The sequence below is a fragment of the Phaethon aethereus genome (assembly GCF_964289735.1).
Source record: "Phaethon aethereus genome assembly, chromosome: 11".
NCBI classification, from domain to species: domain Eukaryota; kingdom Metazoa; phylum Chordata; class Aves; order Phaethontiformes; family Phaethontidae; genus Phaethon; species Phaethon aethereus.
In genome coordinates, this window is record NC_138587.1 from 17,321,512 (window position 1) to 17,343,145 (window position 21,634).

Consider the following 21,634-nt stretch of genomic DNA (forward strand, 5'->3'; position numbering starts at 1 on the left):
GTAGAGTGGTTATCCCCTCGTGCTGTCCTTGTCGCAAGCGCCTGGGACTCTGTGGCGTTGAGGCGAAAGCTGTTCATTTCTGGACACGTGCTGATCTTTGAGCTGTCAGCAAAGCCACGTACGTGGTGAGACAACCACCACCGAGACCCTTGAGCCCAGCATGCTCTGACCTGCCACGTTTCGGGAAGCCGCGCGGGTGCCTTCTCCTTGGGAGGGGATTTGCTAGGGATGCCCACGGCTCTCTGCAGGGCAGAGATTTTTTCTTTCACGGGAGAAACCCCCCTGGACGGCAGCCCGGGCTGCCGCAGGGAGGGTGCAAGGCCAGGGCAGGGGAGCCGGGCGCTGGAGGATGATAACTCGGTCTGGCTTCTGGCTGCGGTGCATTTCGGGGCGGCTGACTCAAGAGGGCAGCATGCCGACAGGCTGGCACCGGCCGCTGCCCCTGCGCTGCCCGCCCTGCAGCGGCCAGCCCTGCCTGCGCCTGCCTGCTGGGTCGCACTCCTGAGGGCCCGGAGATGGGAGAAGCGAGGGGAATCTCTGTCGCTCCCCCACCCCAGCGCCCCTCAGCTCCTGGCTGGGCAGGCAGAGGATGCCACGCCAGCGTTAGGTGACATTATTTCGCTTTCGCCCTCGTCGGGGCAAAATCTGGTCTTGCCTCTGCAGGTGATGCGCCTGGAGCCTGTCCCGAAACTTATGTGGTTGCTAATGCGACCGCAAAACGGAGGTGAAACATTTCTCCTCTGGTTTCACAGCACACGTCGATGGTTACACCTGCCCCCCTCGTGCCGCCCAAGAGGAGCTGAGGGGTCCCCATGAGGTTGCTGGGCACTGTTTTCAGTACACCCAGGGCTTTAGACCCAGATGTAAGTTCTTTGCACAACCCGCTGCTGTTCCCCTTGTGAATTGAAGGTGCTTTGATAAACATACTGAAAGGTCAGCTATTTTCACTGTGGCTTGCATAAGAACCTCAACATCCTCTGCTGCGAGAGCGGCGTTAGTAACTTCCTACTGTAACGCTGAATCACAATAGCTTCCCACAGCAACCAGCGGTAAAAATAAACTGGGCAAGGGAAGTGGACGGCTTCTGCTGTTCCGCTTTCTTGGGCACACTTGAGTCACAAAAAAAAGCGACATAGAACAAGCCATTTATTTTGCTGATGCCGACGAAATCCGCAAACGGTTTGGAGCATGGTCCCACTGAAATCACAGAGTGTTTTGCAACGGGATGCTCATCGTGCTCAAAGTTAAGTATGTGCTCAAGTGATGTGTTTAGTCCGTATTTTCATCGGGATCCAGACTTAAGAATTAAACTAAAAAGAGACAGCGCAGCTGACTGCTGCTTTTGTACTAAAGACAGAGGCAAACGTCCTCGTTGGGATATTTTATGTGTCAAGGGTATATAAAAGACCACTGAGGAGACAGTGGCTCTGTTACAGTTTCAGTAGTAGATCTTGTCTTTGAGAAAAGCAGATCTTGACTGGATGAAAAGTGTCCTTAAATACAATCCAATTTGGTTTTTTTGCCTTGAGACAACATCATTTGAACAGCACAGTTTTAAAAAATATTACGACGAAGACTCTGTGTGTGTGTGCACGTTTGTTTGCGGGGGGTGGGGTGGGTGTTTTAAAGAACAATATCTTTCCTGTTACACAAGATACAGCCTAGGTCTTGAAACTCAGACAGCTGGGAAAAAACCCTGTCAAGACCTAGTCAGGTCACTGAGCCTGGGAATCTGCTGGTGAGACAGACCCTGACTCTTCCCTTTGTAACAGCATTTACTGAGAAAGTTTGTAGTAAAAGGCTAAAGAGAACAGAAGTTAGGGCTGAAAAGGAATGGCTCATCTGTCTCAGGCTGGGGAGGAGGAGCCGTTCCCTCTCCCACTGATGCCCACAGGAATTTGGAGAGCAGGGGCTTGTAGGATAACCCAGATGAGAAGGGATCACAGGTCCTGCTCTAAGCTGGGTCAGCCCTGAGGTCAGACGGGGTTATGCCGGGCTGTGCTGAGTTGAACCTTGTCAAGGATGGAGATTGCACAACTTCTCTGAGCAACCCATCAATGTTTGACTGCCTTCATGGTGAAAATAGACTGCAATAGAAGCAGCTCATACAAAACCACGTTTTTAATGTCATTCTGCTCATTAAAAAGAGAAAGATCAAATCTATTTTGTAACAGAAACAGTTTATGTGAGGCACGGAAAGCTTCTGGTACCGGCAGACTAATTCACATTGAAAAGGCACATAGAAGATGGAAGGAAACCAGAAGCTTGCTTCCGGTTACATTCCTGTCTTGAAATTTCAGTATTGCAGCACAAAAGGTTTGTATTTATAGTAGTGGATACCAATAGGGAAGATACTCCAAAAATAAATGAGGATGCACAGACAAAATCATCTATTTTGAGGCTCATTCTGAAAACGAAAGGGAACACGGAGGCTTAATGAGTCTCAGTCAATTTTATTTTGGAACTGTGCGTTGCTGTCAAAGACTGAGGCAGGGCTGGGCATGACCCATTCGAAACCCATGCCGGCCTCCACACCCGCTGGTCCCATGGACCGCCTCACTTCACTTCCATAACTTTTTCTTAAACTTTTGGCTGAACACTGACGGGAGGCGAGGGGGCGGCGTCCAGGCCCGGCGAGGGGGGCTGGCTTTGCCCGGCGGCACCGTGGGCTCCCGGCAGCGTGGGCCGGTATGCGCGGGCACCGCGCGCCTTCCCGCGCTCTGCCCCCTTCCCTCCACGGCCGGCGCCGGCCCCGCCCCCTGCCCATATTTGGGCTCGCCCGCTATCCCCCACGGCCCCTCATTGGTGCTGGGGGCGTGGCGGCAGGAAGGTGACGCGAGGTTGGTGGGCGGGGTCTTCCCGCGGGCTCGCGCCCCCCGGTGCGTGTGCGCGGGGCCGCGCCGGACCCATCCGCGCCGCGCCGGGCGGGGCCTGCTGCCGCTCGGCCGGCCCCGCCGCCCGCCCCGCCTCCCGAGGCATGACACGCCGAGCCGCCGGCGAAGCCCCTCTTTAATTGAGGCCGCCGGGATGGGGCGCACCGCGTAGGGCAGAGCGGGGTCCGCCGCGCTCCGGGCCGCAGGCAGCGCGCACCCACGGCCGCGCGGAGCGGAGCCGCGTCGGGCACAGCGCGAAGCCACCCCGGTGCGGGGCGGGGGAGAGCGGGGCCGCGTCCGGCCGCCGCGTGGGTGGCCGGTGGGCCGGGCGCTGGCGGCCGCCGCTGCCGAGCCCCATGAAAACGCAGGTCTGGGGGAGCTCCCCGCGGGCGCCCATGGCTGCGGCGATGCCGTGCAAGAGCGCGGAGTGGCTGCAGGAGGAGCTGGAGTCGGGCGGCGGCCGCTCGCTGCTGCTGCTCGACTGCCGCCCCCACGAGCTCTTCGAGAGCTCGCACATCGAGACGGCCATCAACCTGGCCATCCCCGGGCTCATGCTGCGCCGCCTCAAGAAGGGCAACCTGCCCATCCGCTCCATCATCCCCAACCACGAGGACAAGGAGCGCTTCGTCAAGCGCTGCAAGGCCGACACCGTGCTGCTCTACGACGAGGCCACCGCCGACTGGCAGGACGGCGGCGCCGCCACCTCCGTCCTGGGGCTCCTGCTCCAGAAGCTGCGCGATGATGGCTGCAAAGCCTATTACCTAAAAGGTGAGGTGCCCTTCCTTCTTCCAGCCCCGGCCGGCTCCCGCAGCCCTTGTCCGTGTCCGTCCGTCCCGCCCCGGCTCCCCGCAGCCCCGGCCGGGCCCTGCATTGCCGGGCGCCCGTCGCTGGCCGGCCGGAGGTGGCTGGGTTCTTTTGCTTCCTCCCTCCCCCTGATTTTATTTTGATTTTTACATATATATATTTTTTTCCCCTCTGTATCCCGCTCTAACTCCCCGCACAAAATGGTCGCAGGCTGGAAGCGGCCGGGAGCGCCTGGCTTGTTCCTGCGTCTCCCCCGCCCCTCCCCAAGTCTCCCCCCCCCCCAGAGCGCTGCCCTGTCCCAAGCCGACCCGGCTGGGCGCCGCTGCCGCCCGCCGCGGCGCCCCTCGCCCCGGAGCCAGGCTCCCCTCCAGCCCCTCCTGCAGGGATTGCCAGATTTTGGGGGAGCAGGAGAGCCCACCCCTTTTTTTGTTTTGTTTTCTCTCCTCCATCCCCGAAAAGCGACCGCTGGGGTTTTTCTCCCCCTTTCCCTGGAAACGCCGGCGGGGCTGGGAGGGGGCAGCCGAGCCCCGCACACGGCCTTCCGTGCGGGCTGGAGCTGGTTTGCGGTCTTGGTTGTTTTGGGTTTTTTTTGGTGTGGGATGTTTTTCTGGGTTTTTTGGCCATTTTGAAAGATCCTAGCAGGCCTCCGCAGCGGGCTGAGCTAGAGCCCACAGCTGGGCTGCTGGGACCCTTCCCGTCCTCCCAGTCCGGTCGCTGGGTGGCGGGTTTGAGGCAGAAATAACAGGAGAGCGGAGGGGTGCTGGAGGAGCGGGGGGAGAGCGGTGAAGAAAGTTGCCACTTGCAGCCCTTTAAAAAAACACTGCTGCTTCGTGATTGACTCTTTTTGGGTAGCCGGGAGAGCCCCTGGTAAGGGGTTGGGGTGGCAGGGGGACAGGCAGGTATTTGGGGACCAGCCATCAGGGCTGCGCTGCCCGCACAAGCCTCTTTCAAAGATGAGAGGGGGCCCAAGTGCAGGGGGATGATCCCACTTTCCACCCCCCGTCCCTCCACTCCCTGCCTGTGCTGATGGGTGAATCCCTCATCCCAGCCTGGTTCGGGGTCTCCCAATGAGCTCCGTTGCTCCTTCACTTTGTCTTTCCGTTTCTCTCCCCGTTGTCCTCACTCCTCACAGGAAGGAGCAGCTTACTTAGGAGTAAGTTACTCCTAAGCTGCCTGATGGGCAGGGGAGGAGTTGAGCCCTTCTCTGCCTTTTTCCAGGAGCCTCGGTGGGAAATGTTTCCAATTAAAATTCCAAAATGGCTCCTCGGCGCTGTCTGGCGGCGCAGGGGGGAGGAGGAGGACGAGGACGAGCCTTTTTCATGAATGGATGTGGCAGGAGCTGTCTGTCCTGCTCAGTGACCCCGCCACAACCGCCGAACCCACTAACAAAGTTTCCAGGAGGCCTTTCTAATTAAACCATTTGTCAGTGTCAGATACCGATGGCGGAGCTCCGGTTTAATATTGCCTGGAAAAGAGGTAGATCGGTGGGGTTTTTTTGCTTCCCTGCCTCTGCCTTCCTTCCCAAACTGTTGAGCTGAGGAGCTGGAGAAAAGGACTTAGGAGCAGACGTGAGGGGTTCCCGTCCCCCCACAAGCCTGCTGCGGTTTTGGGTGAAGAAAAAACCTGTGATGCTGCTCTGTCACAAAGTGTGTTTGTCGTGATAAAATAAGGGTGAGAATCACTTTCTAACAAAATGTACGGCCTCTTCTCATGCTTGAAGGTGAATTATTTTATTGGGTTTTAGTGTCTGGACCGGGTATGTGGTGGTTGTTCCTGCTTTATCTTTTCAGACGCAGATACTTTTGTGCTTTTCTGTCTAGGTGGCATAATAGCTCTTGCCTAAACTGCCCTAGACCCTTATTTCTGAGAAGCTAAACAAGGCAAGATTTGTCTCTTGCCATTGATTTTATTTTTGATGTTTGTTTCTTTTGCGATTGAGATTTGGCCCCTGTTTATCCAAGCAATATCGAACTTTGTAAGAAACACTCTGTGGCTTCCTGGGACCTGTTTGCGCAGTAGCAGTCTGCCCGGGGAAGATGAGGGAGCAGGGAGATACCTTTCTGGGTGTGAAGTTGAAGGTATACCAGCTTTTTTCTGGCAAAGACTTGCTAAGTAACATGCACATGTGTCCAGGTAGAAGGATTTCCCATTCTGAAGAATAAACCATCTTTTTCTCTCTGCCTCTCCCCATCCCTCTCTCCTTTCCCCCTTCCCAGGTGGCTTTAACAAGTTTCAGACTGAATATTCGGAGCACTGTGAGACGAACCTTGACAGCTCTTCGCCCAGCAACTCTCCCCCAGCATCGGTCCTTGGCCTGGGAGGGCTGCGGATAAGCTCTGACTGCTCAGATGGCGAATCTGACCGGGAACCCAGCAGTGCCACGGAGTCGGACGGGAGCCCCATCCCTAACAATCAGCCTGCCTTTCCGGTCCAGATCCTACCTTACCTGTACCTGGGCTGTGCCAAAGATTCGACCAACTTGGACGTCCTGGGCAAATATGGCATTAAATACATCCTGAATGTGACTCCCAACCTGCCAAACATGTTTGAGCACGATGGAGAGTTCAAGTACAAGCAGATCCCCATCTCAGATCACTGGAGCCAGAACCTCTCGCAGTTCTTTCCCGAGGCCATTGCTTTCATTGGTAGGTAGTTGGCAGAACATGTCTTTTCATACTCACCGCTTGGGAATGTGGCAACCCGCTTCCCAGGGCTGCTGCTCGTCTCTGCCCTCACCTCTCTGGGGCACAGCATCGGTGCTAGCTTAGCACGTCTGGTGTGTGTCACCCTGGCTGGATTCAGGGAGGCCTCCCCTTCCAAAATTCAGCCCTCTTGCAGCACCTCAGCTGGGTTACCTGCAAGTGGTAGGGCCGGCCCCGCTGCCTCTTGCCCTTGTATGGGGATTTGCACTGGTGTGACATGGCTGAACCAGGGGCTCCTTCGCCTGCTTCGCTCGGAGGAATGAGCGCTGACGGGAGTTGCTTTAACGTGACTGCTGCCAGCAATTCCTTAGCCCCAAGTGTGGTTAAAAACTGGGGCGAGGGGGATGTTTTCTTTTCCCAAGGGGATTTGCTAGCCTAGTTGCGATCCCGCTGTAAGTCGCCCTAGCATAACTAACTCCTTGTATGGATACTTCTCCTAAGGTAAGTGTCAACACAATGAGTTAGTGATTATAATTACACTGCAGAGCTCAACTGGAAAAACCGCTGTGCAGACAGCCCCCGAGACAGCTTTGGCTGGTCGTGGGGAGGGGCACAGGGAGGCAAATCTCTTCTCCCAGGCTAGCATTGACTTTGAAAATTGCTTCTTATTCTGTGAGAAGTCTCTGTCGGGCTGAGTAGGGATGTACACTTCCAGCATGACCTGTGCTGTCTGGTGATAGTCGTTAGCCTAATCAGTTCTGATTTTTGGGGGCTGAATGGCACAGGTGGTCATTACCACCGTTAACTATTAAAAGCCCTGTGGCTTTGTATCTGGTTTAAAACATTGGTGTAGGTAAAGGCGAGGGGCACCTTTACCTTCAGACTGAAACCTGCGCAGCCTGTTTCGATGCTGCCTTGTTGCCCCCCATTTTGGACCCTGCTGCATGCGCTTGCTTGCTGTTATGTAAGGCCTGAAACGGGGCAGAGCACCGGTAGGTCCTCGATTGCTTTTCAGCCGTCGGAAACCCTGGTTCCCACACGCTCTCTTTTGCCCCCAGCTTCTGTCCTCTAGTAACAGGATTGTGGTCAGAAGTGGCTGCTTCAGTGTGGCAGCAGGGACCCATCTAACGTCCCATCTGTACTTCCCGCATAGAGCATGGTATTAAATGTCAGGGGTGAGGTATGGGGTTCCTGCTGGCATGTGGCATTTGGGATCTGTCTGCTCTAGTCAGACGATGTCTCTGTGACCACCGCGCTTGTGCTTTCCAGTTAATGACAGGAAATGGAGGATTACCTCACTCTAAAACCAAACACCAAGAAATGCAGCACAGGTCAGGCGAAAGGCAAAAATGTCTCAGAAAAATGTTGAACAGGGAGAGACTGGTGGGAGGTATGCTGGGGGGCAATTGCCCGCTGTACTAGAAATTCTTGCTTGGTTTTGGGGTTTGCCTGCATCTTCTTTCCTCTCCCCCGCGGTCGTGGTGCCAGTGTCTCTCACCTCCGGCTTTGCCCCAGGATCCTTTTTCTCCTGCCACCTTCTCCCTTCCCAACAAGCTCTCACTCAAGTGACTGACTTCAAATAGGGCTGCCCAGAAGTAAGCAGCACTGGCTACTTACGTGCATTCAGCGCTCTCAGCGGCGTGTCCCTCTTTCAGCACTAAGATGTCAATTCATAAAGGGATCACGCTGTTCCGGCTGTGCAAGAGACAATGAGTGTGTGTGTGCTTTTCAATCGGTGGCAAGGGAGGGGAAATTTCATCGCTGTTCTCTCGCATTTTTTGGTCCAGCCTGCATTCCTGCTCCCTGCTACCATTCATCTTGAGAGTCTCCTCCAACACAAGCATTTGTTTGTAATGAAGTGCGTTTCTGTCGATCCTAAAGAACAATTTCACAATAAGGGAAGTTCCTGCACTTCAGACTCTGCTTAAATTGGCTTCGACTACATTCAGATAACTTTCTAGTGGAAGGAGGACAAGAACAGCGGAAGAGAATAGCTTGCATGGTGCTGGGCTGTAGTCTCGCATCAAGTGCGCAGCCTTCCTCAGTTAGTTGGTGTTGAGGTGGGTGTGCTATGGCCGACCACCAGCATCTCCTTGGAGCTGTTGTCTCCAGCTCCACCTGCCTTTTGTGGGTTACTCTATTTCTCTGGTTGAATAGAGGGTACCAATGCTCCCTAGGCAAGGGATGTGTTGCCAGGCTTGATTAATGCTTCTCAAGCACGTGAGATGCTTAGCCTTGCTGTGTGGAACGGGAATGTGCAGCTTCGCCGTGCAGTGGGAATATCTCAGGAGCCCAGTGGGGAGAGATGTGGGTGTCAAAGGGACACGAGATGGTGTCACTAGGAGCAGGGGATCCAGTTCTGGCAGTTGTCCTGGTCCTGGGAGCCTGCAGCTGCCACCTGGCCCTGCTCCAAAGCCATGCATTTTTGGTGCAGAATAATGGACTCCCCCTTCCCCTTGTCTTGTTTCAGATGAGGCCCGTTCCAAGAAGTGTGGGATCCTTGTTCACTGCCTCGCTGGCATCAGCCGGTCCGTAACAGTCACTGTTGCCTACTTGATGCAAAAACTCAACTTGTCCCTGAACGATGCCTATGACTTTGTCAAAAGGAAAAAATCCAACATTTCCCCAAACTTTAACTTCATGGGCCAGCTCCTGGACTTTGAGAGGACTCTGGGACTCAACAGCCCTTGCGACAACCGCTCGCCCAGCGAACAGCTCTACTTCACCACCCCCACCAACCACAACCTGTTTCAGCTGAACACTCTAGAGTCCACATGAAGGGGATGGCACCTGGTCGGGAACTTGAGCATCGAATTGCTTCTCTTGAGCATTTCAACTCTTACAAAAATATCCGTCTTGCCAGGCAGCTCTGAAACGACTAGCTTCTCTGGGCAGAGGTGCCTGATCGCTGCTTTAAGAAGGCTAATGCCGTTCATTAGTATCCTGATCAAAGTGGTTTGAAGAGGTAGTCTTTTTACAGGGGGTTATTTAATACGGGCGATGTTACAGCGTTTTGAACGCAGCTGTTACCGGCAATAACCGCTTTCCTGGGTGCATTGGGACTGTCAGAGCACGCACACATGTGAAGAGCTACCGGAGGTTAGCTTGCTGTGGAAAGTGAGGAGATTTATGCACTTGGAAACCTTGAACAAAAGGTGTTGGGCCAAGACTGTTTTAAAACCCAAGTTTACTTTTTTTGATTTTAAAAAAAGAAAAGGTAGATCTTACTCGAGCTTTGGGTTCAAACTCTTTTTAAATATGTAAGTTCCTGACTGTTTGTACAGACGAGGTTGCAAAACCAGTATTTTATTCTGTTTCTTGTTTGATCATTTATTATTTTTTTTAATCAAATGTTTATATTGACCAAATGCATTTTGCACACTTTGTGAAGCCTTGGTATGTCCTGGCATATTACTGGGTACTCCAGAGAGAGATACATGCTGCTGCTGTTGTTGTTAGCATCTAGTAGGAAGCTTTGTTATGTGTGAAGGCCAGTTGGGCTTAAACGCAACCCCTTCACCACTCCTGCACTCACAATCACAAACTCTGCACTGATTCAGCCAAGGTGACTAAGCCGCAAGCTTTTTTTTTTTTTAATGCCACCCCTGCCAAAAACACTGTTTGCTATTGCCAGAGGTAAAACTCTTGTAGCCTCCAGAGTTGGTAGGAGCATGTCTGAGCCCAGCTTCGTTCTCTGCTGCCTGTTGACTGACTTAACGTCGTCCAGCTGGCCCGAAAGCGTTCCGGCTTTCCGAGTACAGGAGGTAGTTGTGATGTTGGCGTTTCTCGTGCACGCTCGATTCTTTCCCACGTGTGCGGGGTGGAGGGGGTCACGCGGCCAGCGCCCGGAGCAGAGCGAGGATTGTGTAGCGAGACGGGACTGAATCGTCACGCACGGAGCGTGTGAGTGGAGTGAAGAGATGTGGAAATGATGACAAGAGCGTTGTAACAGAGAATTTTTATATATATATATATATATATGAATATATATATTAACTGGCAAATTCTGAGATGATTGGAGCTTTCAACAGAGGTTCTGATTTTTTTTTTCTTCCTCTTTCGAATAACTTTATGCCGTGCCTTCTATTCTGAGAAGACTTGTTTATATTTCTGGCTAGTGTTTGGCAAACACCTTATACCGAGCCGGGAGGGGGAGGAAGTGGTAATAATTTCTGGGAGGAGGGCAGAACGGATTTGGAGATTTCTTTATTGGCTGCAATGTAGTCCCTCCTTTCTCCCCCCTCCCTGTCCACTTTAACTCTCATGTAACTTTAAAAAAAAAAAAAAAAAAAAGCGCCACGGATTTTTTCTAAATATCCAGTTTTTTGTACTTTTTTCAAGAAAAAGAAAAAAATAATTAAAAAAAATCTCCATCTGGAGGAATGTTTGATGCTGTCACATCCTGAAACCGTTCTTTTTGTTGAAGATGTTACCAGAATGTTGGAATGAGCTCTTTCTTGTTTTCTGTTTGTTTGTTCGTTGGGTTTTGTTTGCAACAATGTTGGGATCGTGGGTCATTGGAAGGGAGAATGGGCATAAGTATGGTTGCGAGTGAGAAGATTGAGAATATCCTAATTGCATCTTACCTCATGGAGGAATTTATTTTTTCAGGGATTTTTTGACAGTGCATCTGTATTGCGTTACAGCTAAGCTGGTTTGTAAAGGCTTCCTGTGCTGTTAGTGGTCTATTCTTCTTTAAAGGAAAAAAAAAAAGAAGATGCATCTTCTGATGAGTACAAATGAGAGATTGTTAGTGAGGAATGGTTCTGCTTTCTGAGTTATGAAGGAAAATTAGTGACCCTATATATACTGATCCAATATTGGGACTTTGTTTATATTGCAAATAAATATTATTTTTTCTTTAAAAATGATGTTTGTGTCAGATGCTTGTCTAGCCTCTGCCCATATAAGGGCATGCTGCTCTTATCCTTTTTTTTATGGTTGATTAGTGTTCTTCTGTGACCATGAAGAGCATTTGCTGGGCACTGTTCAAGTGTGGTGTTTGGTTTCATGCACAGCTTAATTTTTAAGACCTCTGGTAAAACACAGAGGGGGAGGTGGGAGGACGAGGAGAGGGATATGGGGTATTGGATAAACCAGAGAACAAAGAACAGCTTGAGAATGGGACCGGCTTTGACCCCAGCCATTCCTCTGTGCCAAAAATAAATAGATAAACTAAAGACACTTTTGTTTGCTGTTTAAGCGTGGCCTACAAAGGCATGGCAAGGCCTTGCCCACGACTGTTGTGACAGCAGGCTTTATTTTGGTAGGAAAGCAAGAAGTTGTGGCTGTGTGGGCAGCCACCTGATGACTTCTTCTGGGTCTTGGAGACAGGAGCCCACTCCCGTGCGCTTGGGTACGGGGCCAAGCCCCTGGCTGCACTGTCGCATGTGGGCTTGCTGTCCCGCTGGGCCCCCCCGGCCGCGGGTGCCAGCCGTTTGTGGGAGACCCGGAGGGGCTTTCGGGTGAAACCTGGCTCCAAGCATCCGAGTGCAGCCGGGCTCAGGGAGCTGTGGCTCCCTATGCCTCTGCGCGTAGCTGGGCAGGGCTGAGCAGGAGTGGGTTCCCGCTTCCCTTCCAGCATTCCTTGTTTTAACCTAAATAGTAAGAAATTAAGTTACTATCTATGCAGTTGTTCAGTTTCTCAAAGTGAGCGTGTGCGTCTTTTTTTCCGAATCCTAGGGCCCGAGCAGCAAAGATAGCTAGTTTTATTCCAGAAGGAGCTCAGGCTGGTGGGTGCGGGGTCCCTTGCAGAGCAGGGTAGGTGGTCAGAGGCTGAAGCAGGAGCCACGGGAGTGTGTGTGTATGTGAGAATTTGTTTACTCCCTGACTGCATGATGAGAATCTATATATTGATTTAGAGGCCTGTTTGTGGCTTAACAAATGAAAATCTACCTGGTAAGCAGGGAAAAGAAGACCTTTAGGTTTTCTCCTGTAATTACATGGTAGAGTAGCTCTTGAGGAAGATATGAAACCATGCTGGAGGCTGGCTGTGCACTGAAGGAGCGCAGAACGGGTTGTCAGGTATATGGCTATATTTGCTCCCATCTAATTTCCTCTTACGATTTTGTGCTAAGGTGTGGAATAGGATATTAGCAGTTAGCATTAGCTCTGAAAGCATGTTTGCACAGTAGCTGAGCTGTGGCTGGCTGGAGCAGCCCAGCTGCTATTTGCCACGGTCTCGGTGGAAGAGCCGGTGTGCAGGCAGCTCCCTCGGGGTACCTGATCCTGGGAGATGCAAGTCTCTCGTGAGCATCCCGCCACAGCTGCACTCAAAAGCCCTGTTGCCAAAGGAAGGAGATGGCTTGTCTGAGAACCATCCTGCCACCTGCAAGTGCTTTTTCCTCCAGGACCCAAAGGAGCCTTTTCCAAGCTTCCTGGCCTCCACAGCTTGGAGCAGCCAGCCTGGCTGGTCCTCAGCCATCAGTGTGTTACAAATGTCTTGTACCGTGCTGCTTGGCCTCGGGGTGGGGGGCGTTCCTGGGAGACCTGATGTCCCGTAATTTAGTGCGGAGATAAGAACTGGCATCAGGAAGGGGGCAACGCTGGAGAAATAGTTACGGAGAGAAAAGAGAGCGTGGGGTCTGTCTACACTCCCATGCAGAGGCGGGCACGAGCACTCGCTGAGCGTAGGAGCGCGGGCTGAGTGAGAAAGCTGGTTATGTTCAGATCGGTGGAATTTGGCAAGGAGATACCGCTTCCCACACGCAGCAGGGAGAAGCTCCTCGGTTAACCCCTTGATTCCAGACAAGCCGCTTGCATGATGCTCTGCGGTGCTCTGCTCTACAAAACCAGGTAATCTCCTGCACAGGCAGAGAAATCTGCTGTCCCTGGGTTTTTGCTTGTGATGCCACAAGCCCTCAGGCAATATAGGTGGGAATTTATCTTTTTTTTTTTTTTTTTTTTTCTTAGGCCATGGATGATTCTGTCTTACCTCTCTGATTTGAATAGTTAGAGGGACCACAGGCCCCAGGTGCTTTCAAAAAGTTTCTCCCTCCATTTCAAGTCATGGCAAAAGCGCAAAGCTCTGAATACAGGTAGAGCTAAACTTCTGCAATTCTCCCCCAGGAAGCCCAGGCAGCTGATTTTGAACACTTCCAGCAGCCCTCTGCACAGCACATCCCATCTGCCTCCCTCCGTGCTGCCTCGCAGAGCCTGGCTGCTCACCCCCGCCGGAGAGGGAAGGGCAAGGAGAGCAGGTATGTCCTGAGCACGAGGGTGACTCTTTGGCACCTTTGAAACAGGAGAGCAGAGAGTAGGTTCCCAGGGCAGTGCAGTGAGGATCACTTGTGATCATGGACGACGACAGAGACGACGCAAAGGCAGGGGACATGTGCCCCAAACAACCGCAGGAGGGAGATGTGAAGGGATGGTGGAGGCAGCATCAGGAGTCCAACGAGCAGGACATGAGATGAGGGAAGGGGCTTTGGGGTTACCTGTACCTTTCTTTCCTTCACCTGTGTCTACCCTTACCCCTCCCCTAGGCCCGTATTTGTTGGTGTGCCATCAAACGCTCTCAGCGTGATGCAAGCCAACCTGTGCAGCTCTGAACTTGCCTGCTGTTGCATCACCCAGAGGCGCACGTGGGAAAGCAGACTCTTCCTGCCACCGTCTGAATTTGGGTGCTCATATTTCCAAGGTAACCAGGTTATTTGTGGGCTGTTACTTTCTTTTTTTATCCTTTACGTGAGCAAATCAAGCTATTTGCAGTGTTGCGAAGGCATGTAAATAGTTCAGCTAATCAACACATCCCTGTATTTACAGCCGACTGGCACAGGCTGTGATAATCCTGCTCTGGGCTGCTCGGAAGGCGTGTGAAAGTGGGCTTTCTTCTGGGTTTTGTGCCATTTGCTCCTTTGCTTCCTCAAATCTTTTTCTTAATCATGCTTGAGGTCAGAGTGCTGGGCTGGCTAAATGTAGTTTGGGATGAGAGGGCGGGTGAGGAAATGCTCAGCAGGTAGGGAGAGCAGCTCACGGGCATCCCATCCAGCCTCGACATCCTGTTCCTGCGTGTTCCTCTGTTCAAGCTGTGAAGTTCCCCTTTTGCTGGCTTTGCCTTCTGACTTTCTTGCTATGTTGCCCAGCAGCACGGGCCCAAAGGACAGGCTGCAGCGAGGCTGCCCAGAGCTGCCACGGAGCCACTGCTGGATCTCCGGCCCCGGCAGTGCCCGAGATTTGGGTGGGAGACACCAGCGCAAGAGCGTGGTCTGAGGGAAATGGCTGTGCTGTCTGCTGGCAGTTGTATTGCATTGAGGAGGCTCACCATGCTGGGAAGGGGCAAGTGGATGCTGAGGGCAGCCATGTTTGGCCAGATGGTGGAGTGGGGCGTGGGGCTGCCACATGTAGTTCAGCTACGGACACTATGATGAAGCAGCAAACGTGGCTGTTTCCTGGGGGCCATGCTCAAGTTTAAATGGCTGTTTGTGTGGCATCTGTGTGGTATCTGCCTTAAATTGGCGGGAAACCATGAGGTGGGGAGCAATACAGCATTGGACCTTAGGGCGGCACTCTCCCCAGGGTGGGAAGTTGCAGCCATTTTGTGTCCTCCCTCTCCACAGCACACCCCTTCCTGTCATGGCTGCTGAGGGGTGTGCACCAGCCCCCCCTTGCTGGGCCTGCAGGGCTTCTAGTGGGGGGGAAAAATCACCTCGGTGGGCACCGTCTCCTTTTCCTAGCCTGGCTGTGTCTCTGCTCTCACCTTTTTCCTCTCCAAAACACCTGACCAGCTGCTGTGACACCTCAGGTGGCACCTGAGGGGACCCTGACTGGTGGCCTGGGAAGACCTGAAAGACTCGTGGCCATCATGATGGTACAGAAATGCAGCTGGGTCCTGCGAAGGAGGCATGGGAGGATGAAGAGCCAGGGGAAGAAGGCTCCGTGTGTCTGGCAGCAGCTGAACCCCTCAGCCTGCGAAGGCGGTGGCAGTCCTTGGTAGCCGTGACAGCGCTGGCACCAGCGGTCAGAGATGATGAACTGCTTGCAATGGAGTTGTGAGTTTCTGGTGCCTCCGGGCTCCTCCCTGACACCTCCATGCTGCCCTGCCCCAGCCGTGTCATGATTGTGTTTTTGGGTTGGGAGCTGGGTCGGGGCGGAAGCTGCGGTTCAGCTTTGATGGCTCAGTCAAGGGTTGGGGATTAATTATGGGTTGGGAAGTAATCATGCAGCAGGCGCAGACACCCAGGCTGGCTGTACAGCCCCAGACTGCTGGTGCCCAGCCTTTGTGGCTGTGTGGACCCCTCAGTGCTGGGGCAATATGGACCCCTCTCCCCTGCCTGGTACAAGGCGAGACCACCAGCTCTCTCTGGCCTTTCTTTCTCCCTTCTGGTTGTTTGTACTTTCTCTCTGAGACACCGAGGCGTGTTGGAAACAGAGACCAGCTGTGCTATGGGGAGATCTGGGGGCGATGTGTGTTACTTCTGTGCTGTTCAGTGGTGCAAGTGATCCAAGAGCATGTAGGGCCTTAAGTATCTGGTGAGGGAACCAATTATGATTGGAGGAAGGGGAATCCAGACAGATTTATTTATTTTCCTACTTTCTTTCCCTGGAGAAACATCTGGCTTATGTAAAGCCATTTGCTGGGTTTCTCACTGCTTTATTTTGAAAGTCTCTGCATTCAGGCACTCTGGTCTTCTCATCAACCTGCTCTTCTCATCTCCCATCACTGCCTCAAGGGCAGATTCTTTCTGATTTGGGGTTTTGCTTTTATGAAGTTTACTCTTTGTTTCTGGTCTGTGTTGTCTTGTCTTTCCTTTCCTTTTCTTGTACAAGACTGCTCTAGTTTGGCTTGTGGTTTTGCCTTGTGTTCTTCTGAGAGGTGCAGTGTTGTGATAAACCCTGCACAAAGTGGGAGGGAGCAGACTGGTGTGTTGGCAAGACTCTGGTCACTGATACGGCGTTAACGAAAGCCCTGTGCCAGCGAGAAGCTGACCTCTGAGGTTTGATTGCAGAGGCAACATCCTAGAAGCACAGCATTTTTCTGCATGGGAGATTTTGAATTGAAATGTGTATGGGGGGGTGCAGTTAGAGGGGTTGTGACTTTGGGTTTGGGGTAAGCACTCTCCTTCCTTTCACCAATGTGGATCTGAACTGACCTGTCATTTTACCATGCAATCCTGGCAGTGCTCAGTACCCAGTGCAAGATTTACAGCTCTGCTCCAGTGATGCAGTTTGTTTGGTTTTTACTCTAAATTTGGCACTTCCTCTCCCTGGATGGCTGATTCCCTGCTGCTTGGAGCAGGCAGCAGTCCAGGTGGGATTGCACCCCTGAGAGCCAAGCAGGATCCTCTTAGAGTGTGCAAAGCAGGCTGCTTGATGTGAGTTTGAGGGGATTCAGGGTGCTGAGCCTGCAGAAAGCTGCCCTCTCCTCCGACAAAACAAGGATCAGCTCTGTGATGAGCTTTGTCTCCGTGTCCTCTCTGCCATTCACCACCTTCCCTCTGTTCCCGTTCAGGCTGTTGCCTTTGAATGATCCTGCGCTAGAGGTTCAAGCAGGCTCCTGCACGTCTTGGCCTTGCATCCAGTTGGCAGAAAGCTGAGAGAGAGAGATGTTTGGGAAAGTGTTGTGGGTTTTTTTTTTGTTTGGGGTTTTTTTTTTTTTTTTTTTTAACAAGAAGCTTCACTATTCATTCATTCCCCAAATAGCTTTCCCTCTCATTGGACATCTTCCTGCTAGGACAGTCCAAGCCTGTTCTGACAGGCAGCTTATCTGCCTCGAAGCTCTCATTGCTTCCTCTGTCTCTCCTTTGTGTGGGAGGTGTTTTGTCTTTCCAAACTTCTGCTGACTTCAGTGGGCGCTAGCTTGTGCCCAAACATGCACTGATAGTGCAGTTCAGTGCCGAAATTCACCACTGTTTTTTATTTACGTCCTGGCAGCATGTTTTTCTTTGCAAGGGAAAGGACTTAAGTGGTTTGGGGAGGGGCAGGAGGATTGTTATTGAAAGTTAGTGAAGCAGAGGTTCTGCACTGACCCTTGTCTGTCTCCGTCCAGCGAGTCCTACCGCAGAGCATGGTGAAGGCACTAATGTTGAGGGGTGGCACACTGATGGGGATCCAAATAAGGGGCTGAACTGCAGAAAAGCTGTGTCTGAAAAAGCCCAGAGCAACTAGCTGGTTGTTTTCCTGCGTTGCCAGCTGTTGAGGCAGTTTTAGAGAAATTCCCAGTCTTGTTTTAAATCTGGTAAAAGTGGAAAGAAGTGTGTGTGTGCATGAAGCAAGAGTTACAAATGTCAGTATTTTTAATAAAACAAATCCAGTCATGCTTGAAGCTGCTGTCTGCCAGTGTACGTTCCTGATGCAGAATTGGTGCTGCCACTGAGATACAGTTTCCAGTCAACACCACGGGACTGCCACTTCCTATCTGTGGCTCGAACCAGCAGTAGCCAGGAAAGCCCCATTTTGTCCTCTGTCCATGCTCCTCTTAGAGTGTCTGTATCAGCCTGGTGCCTGCAGCCTTATCTCGCAGACTGGGCTAGCTGGGCCCCTCTCAGATGAGAAGGGAGAGAACAGATCCTCTTAGGAGAGGGACATCCATCTTGTGAAGAGCACTTCTGGATCATATGTGCTGGTTTCCCTGGAAAATGGTGGGCCCTTGCAGCTTATGTTGATTGGGCATCAAGAGATGAAGCACTTGACCTTGGAGATGGGACTAGTGGTGAGGTACACGCAGGAACATTTTCCCTGCCTAGGTGTTAAAATCAAGCTCTGGTCTCTGGCAGTCCAGAGTAACTCCCAGATGTCTTTGTCCTGAAATAACTATGAATGAAACTCTGGATGATGATTAGTTTTCTTGAATCTCCAAAACTGTGAGACTGTTCCTTGTGGAAATAGGGTTGGTTTTGTCTATGGAGTTCCTCACTTCTCTTCCTGAGCCGTGGGATACTTCCTACCGGCCATGCAATGCCACCACGTGTCCAGTGCTACTGCATGGCAGCGGAGGCTGAGGGATATTTGTAGGTCAGGGATGACAGATACTCAGCAGGACTCACAGGTGCTATTATTTAATTGCATTCCAACAACAGCGAAAGCAGAAGCAAGAGTAATAAACAAATTATAATCTACATTATGAAGCTGACAAATGCCACCCACTCATTACCTGTCTTTAACCACTCTCATTACTACCCAGTCTTTGTGGGAACTAATCTTGCTGCTCAGTGTCCGACTTGTTCACTTAATACCATTATCTGAAGCAATCGGCCGCTCCTTGTGAAAGAAGAGGAAGGTGCCTTTCCTGAGGCTTGTTCTCTGGGTTCTGAAATGCAGGTAGCTCTGGGCTGGAGGAGGCTGAAGGGAGCACTTTGCAAAAGCATAGTGTGGCAGGGAGGTGAAGACTGAAGTCCACGGGGACAATCAGAGCAGGGGGTTGCTGGGCATGTTGGGTGGCAGGATGGAAGATTGTCACTAGGAGGAAAAGGCTGTGCTCCATTTTTCTCCCTAGGATTGAGGAATAGTATCCAGCAAAGGGATGTTAGGGAGAGCCATGGGTTTTTTTTCTCTCCGGATGTTTTCCAGGGTTTGGGAGCAAGCTGGGTTGCTGAGTAATGACAGTTCTCTTTGTGGCTGCTCCAAGCCCAAGGCGTTGCAGGAAGAAGTCCTGGTAGTGTTTCTGTGGGGAGCCTGTCGAGGCTTCCCCCAGGAAAAAAGTGGATCTCCAGGAATTTCTTGCAATGGTCTGGCATAACTCAAGTTCCAGCAGAGTCAAAGATGCTCAGCCTCCTTGGTGCCTGGCTGCTGCCATTACATTGTGTCAGTCCGTACTAGATGTTAACGACTGTGCTGTGCCTGGGGTGCAGCTATTCTCCTTTCCTCGCTGACACAACTGGGACCCTTCCTGGGGGAGGTCACTGAGGCCTGCAAGCTAAGGAGATGGGCTGAGAGAGCAGATGGGAAAATAGGTCTTTTTCAAGACACTCCATGGGTGGCTGGACCCTGGCCAGCCAGAGGTCCTTTTGTGCTCTCAGGGTTTTGAGATATCTTGTGGGTAAATAACAAGCTGAAAGATGGGAAATGAAGACTGAGAGGTGAAGGGTCATATTTCCCAGTGGAGAATTGACATCAGTCAAATGTGACAAAGGCCTGTCAAAGGCCAGGGTTTTTGAATGTGTCTCTTAATGATAAAGAGGAGTAAGTGGCAGATGATGACGTTTGCTGCTGACTACTCAGAGTAGCAAAACCCAAAAGTTATAGGAGCAAGGCTTGATTCTGAGTATGGTCAAAAAATCTGAAAACAATTGACTTCTAGGAAAAGAGCTGAGAACAAACTATATAAATGCACTCTATGAATCTGTGGTGAACAAAAGTGTTTATGTAGGTTTGGGGGAGACTGGAGTAACTAATGCAAGGAAAATCTATTGAGTGCTTTTAAATATCAATACATAGTCTCTCGTTGAGAAAGTCCCACAGCTGCAAATAGCTGGAGCCTGGTAAAGCATTTGTAATGAAACATAGCTATGTGCTTGGCTTGTTATATTCTTCCCTAGGTGCTGCTATCAAGTACCACTGAAGACAGGACACAAGGCAGGATGAAGCTTGATCCAACCACAGTTAGTGGTGCTGATTCCTCTGCTTTTCCAAGAAGATGCTGTCCTGAAGCCAGCCATGTGTGGCACACTGCGATTGTGTGTGTATGAGGAGCTTTTATGGAGGTTGGAGATACTGTGCTCTCTTTCCCTGTGTTCAGTGAAGAGAGCTGCCAAAGTGCATGGCTGGAGGAGAAAACTCCTGAGGTTATTGTACATCTGTTCTCAAAGGGACATTGCAATGTAGTGTAGGACAGCCAAAGCAGGGAGAGGGACTTTGTACCAACAGAAACATCTTGTTCTTCACCAGCACCAGTCTTTGTGAAACGAACAGTTTTGTTAGGTGATGAAAAGCCATTGCCCGGGTCAACAAACCCACTTCTTGTCTCCTCTGAGGAGCAAGAAAGCAACTTCAAAAGGACTTGCTTTCTTCAACCTGCCCTCTCCCATCACTTCTTGAGTACTGTGCTTCTGGTTAGGAAGAACTGGATGACATGGAAGTAGGTGGATGGGCCAGAGCGACTCATCGTGCCCTCAAAGCCCCCATGTGCTAGTTTAACCCACACCACAGTGGGGTGAGACACTGTGTGGGAGGGTGAGACAAGTTCCTAATGTTTCTGTTGATCAAATGGCCCACTGAGTCTCCTGATTTGCTGTGGTGGTAAGTCATAACAAGGACTCTCTCTTAATCCTCATTATCCTGTGTTGGTGCTTCCTGCCCACATACACTAGATATTTGCTATCAACAGGGAGTAACCTCTGTGGAAGATAGGATCAGATTCCCAGGAGCCAGGCGGTAGTAAGAGTGAAGGAAGAATGAGGAAACTGCCCTAATTTGAGGCTAATCTTATAAATACAGGGCTGGATACAGACAATAGGAAGAGAAATGCCAGGAGAGCTTTAGCATTTAGTTAGGGAAGGATCATCTTTTGCCAGGAGTAGCCTTAATTGTAACTTACGATGTGGTAAAGCTGCTGTTTGATCTCAGCTTCAGCAGAGAGGAAGATACAGATTCTGCTTTGTGTCACCAGAGGAGGAGTAGCCTGAGAAAAGAACAGGAAACAGTGTCTTTAAAAGCAATTTTTTGTCATTTGTGTACTAATTCAAGCTGCAGTGCATGGATGGAGTGCTTTATTTCTCAGTTTTGATTTGGATAAAACACTAAATAAGGAGTAAAAAAGGGCTGTGTGATTTTTCCTGAAGCAGGTGTGCTAATACCCCCATCGGATATTTAATTTGTGCTGAAAATGCACAAAACCACAAATCTTTTCTTCTAGCATAAGTGGGTTGGTGAGGTGTTTCTTTCCGCTACCTAGACACTTAGCTAGAGCCTGTACCAGTCAGAGACTTGGCCTGTCCCTCATGCTCACCTTTCATGTGGGGTGGGTGGAGTGTGCTGAAGCTGTTCATGGTGGGGAGTTCTCTACAGGTGGTTGCTTTTATGAACCTTTTTAGGCAACCTTTTAAAATGAAGAATTGCCTCCTACCTGTCCCTGTCCTACCCATGTCACGGCACCATGCACCAAGCCCGTGATGCCTCTGTGTGTTTCATTTGCAGGCAGTGTGAGAGCATGTGCATGTTTGTGAGAAATGAATTGCCTTTACAGGGGTGTGTGAGGGTCCTTCACGATGTATTCATGTGCAGCTGGTATTCTAGCATGATCCCATAACCATATGAATGACTACAATGCAACAAGGTGTGGACACTGGTTGCTCATCCCCACCCTGAAGGTGGTGTTGCAAGTTCCTGGAAAATGCCGTCATGTCCTTGCGGGTTTGGACTCGTTTGGCTTTTTACCAT

General features: G+C 51.3%; 1 protein-coding gene across 1 annotated transcript; it reads left to right on the plus strand.

Moving 5' to 3' along the window:
• Positions 1-2,906: 2,906 nt before the first annotated feature.
• DUSP7 (dual specificity phosphatase 7) lies at positions 2,907-9,097 on the plus strand (the record flags this gene model as incomplete). Its single annotated transcript, XM_082004860.1, has 3 exons — positions 2,907-3,641; positions 5,894-6,322; positions 8,790-9,097. The coding sequence occupies exons 1-3, from the start codon at positions 3,230-3,232 to the stop codon at positions 9,095-9,097; spliced, it is 1,149 nt and encodes a 382-aa protein (XP_081860986.1). The 5' UTR covers positions 2,907-3,229.
• Positions 9,098-21,634: the final 12,537 nt, after the last annotated feature.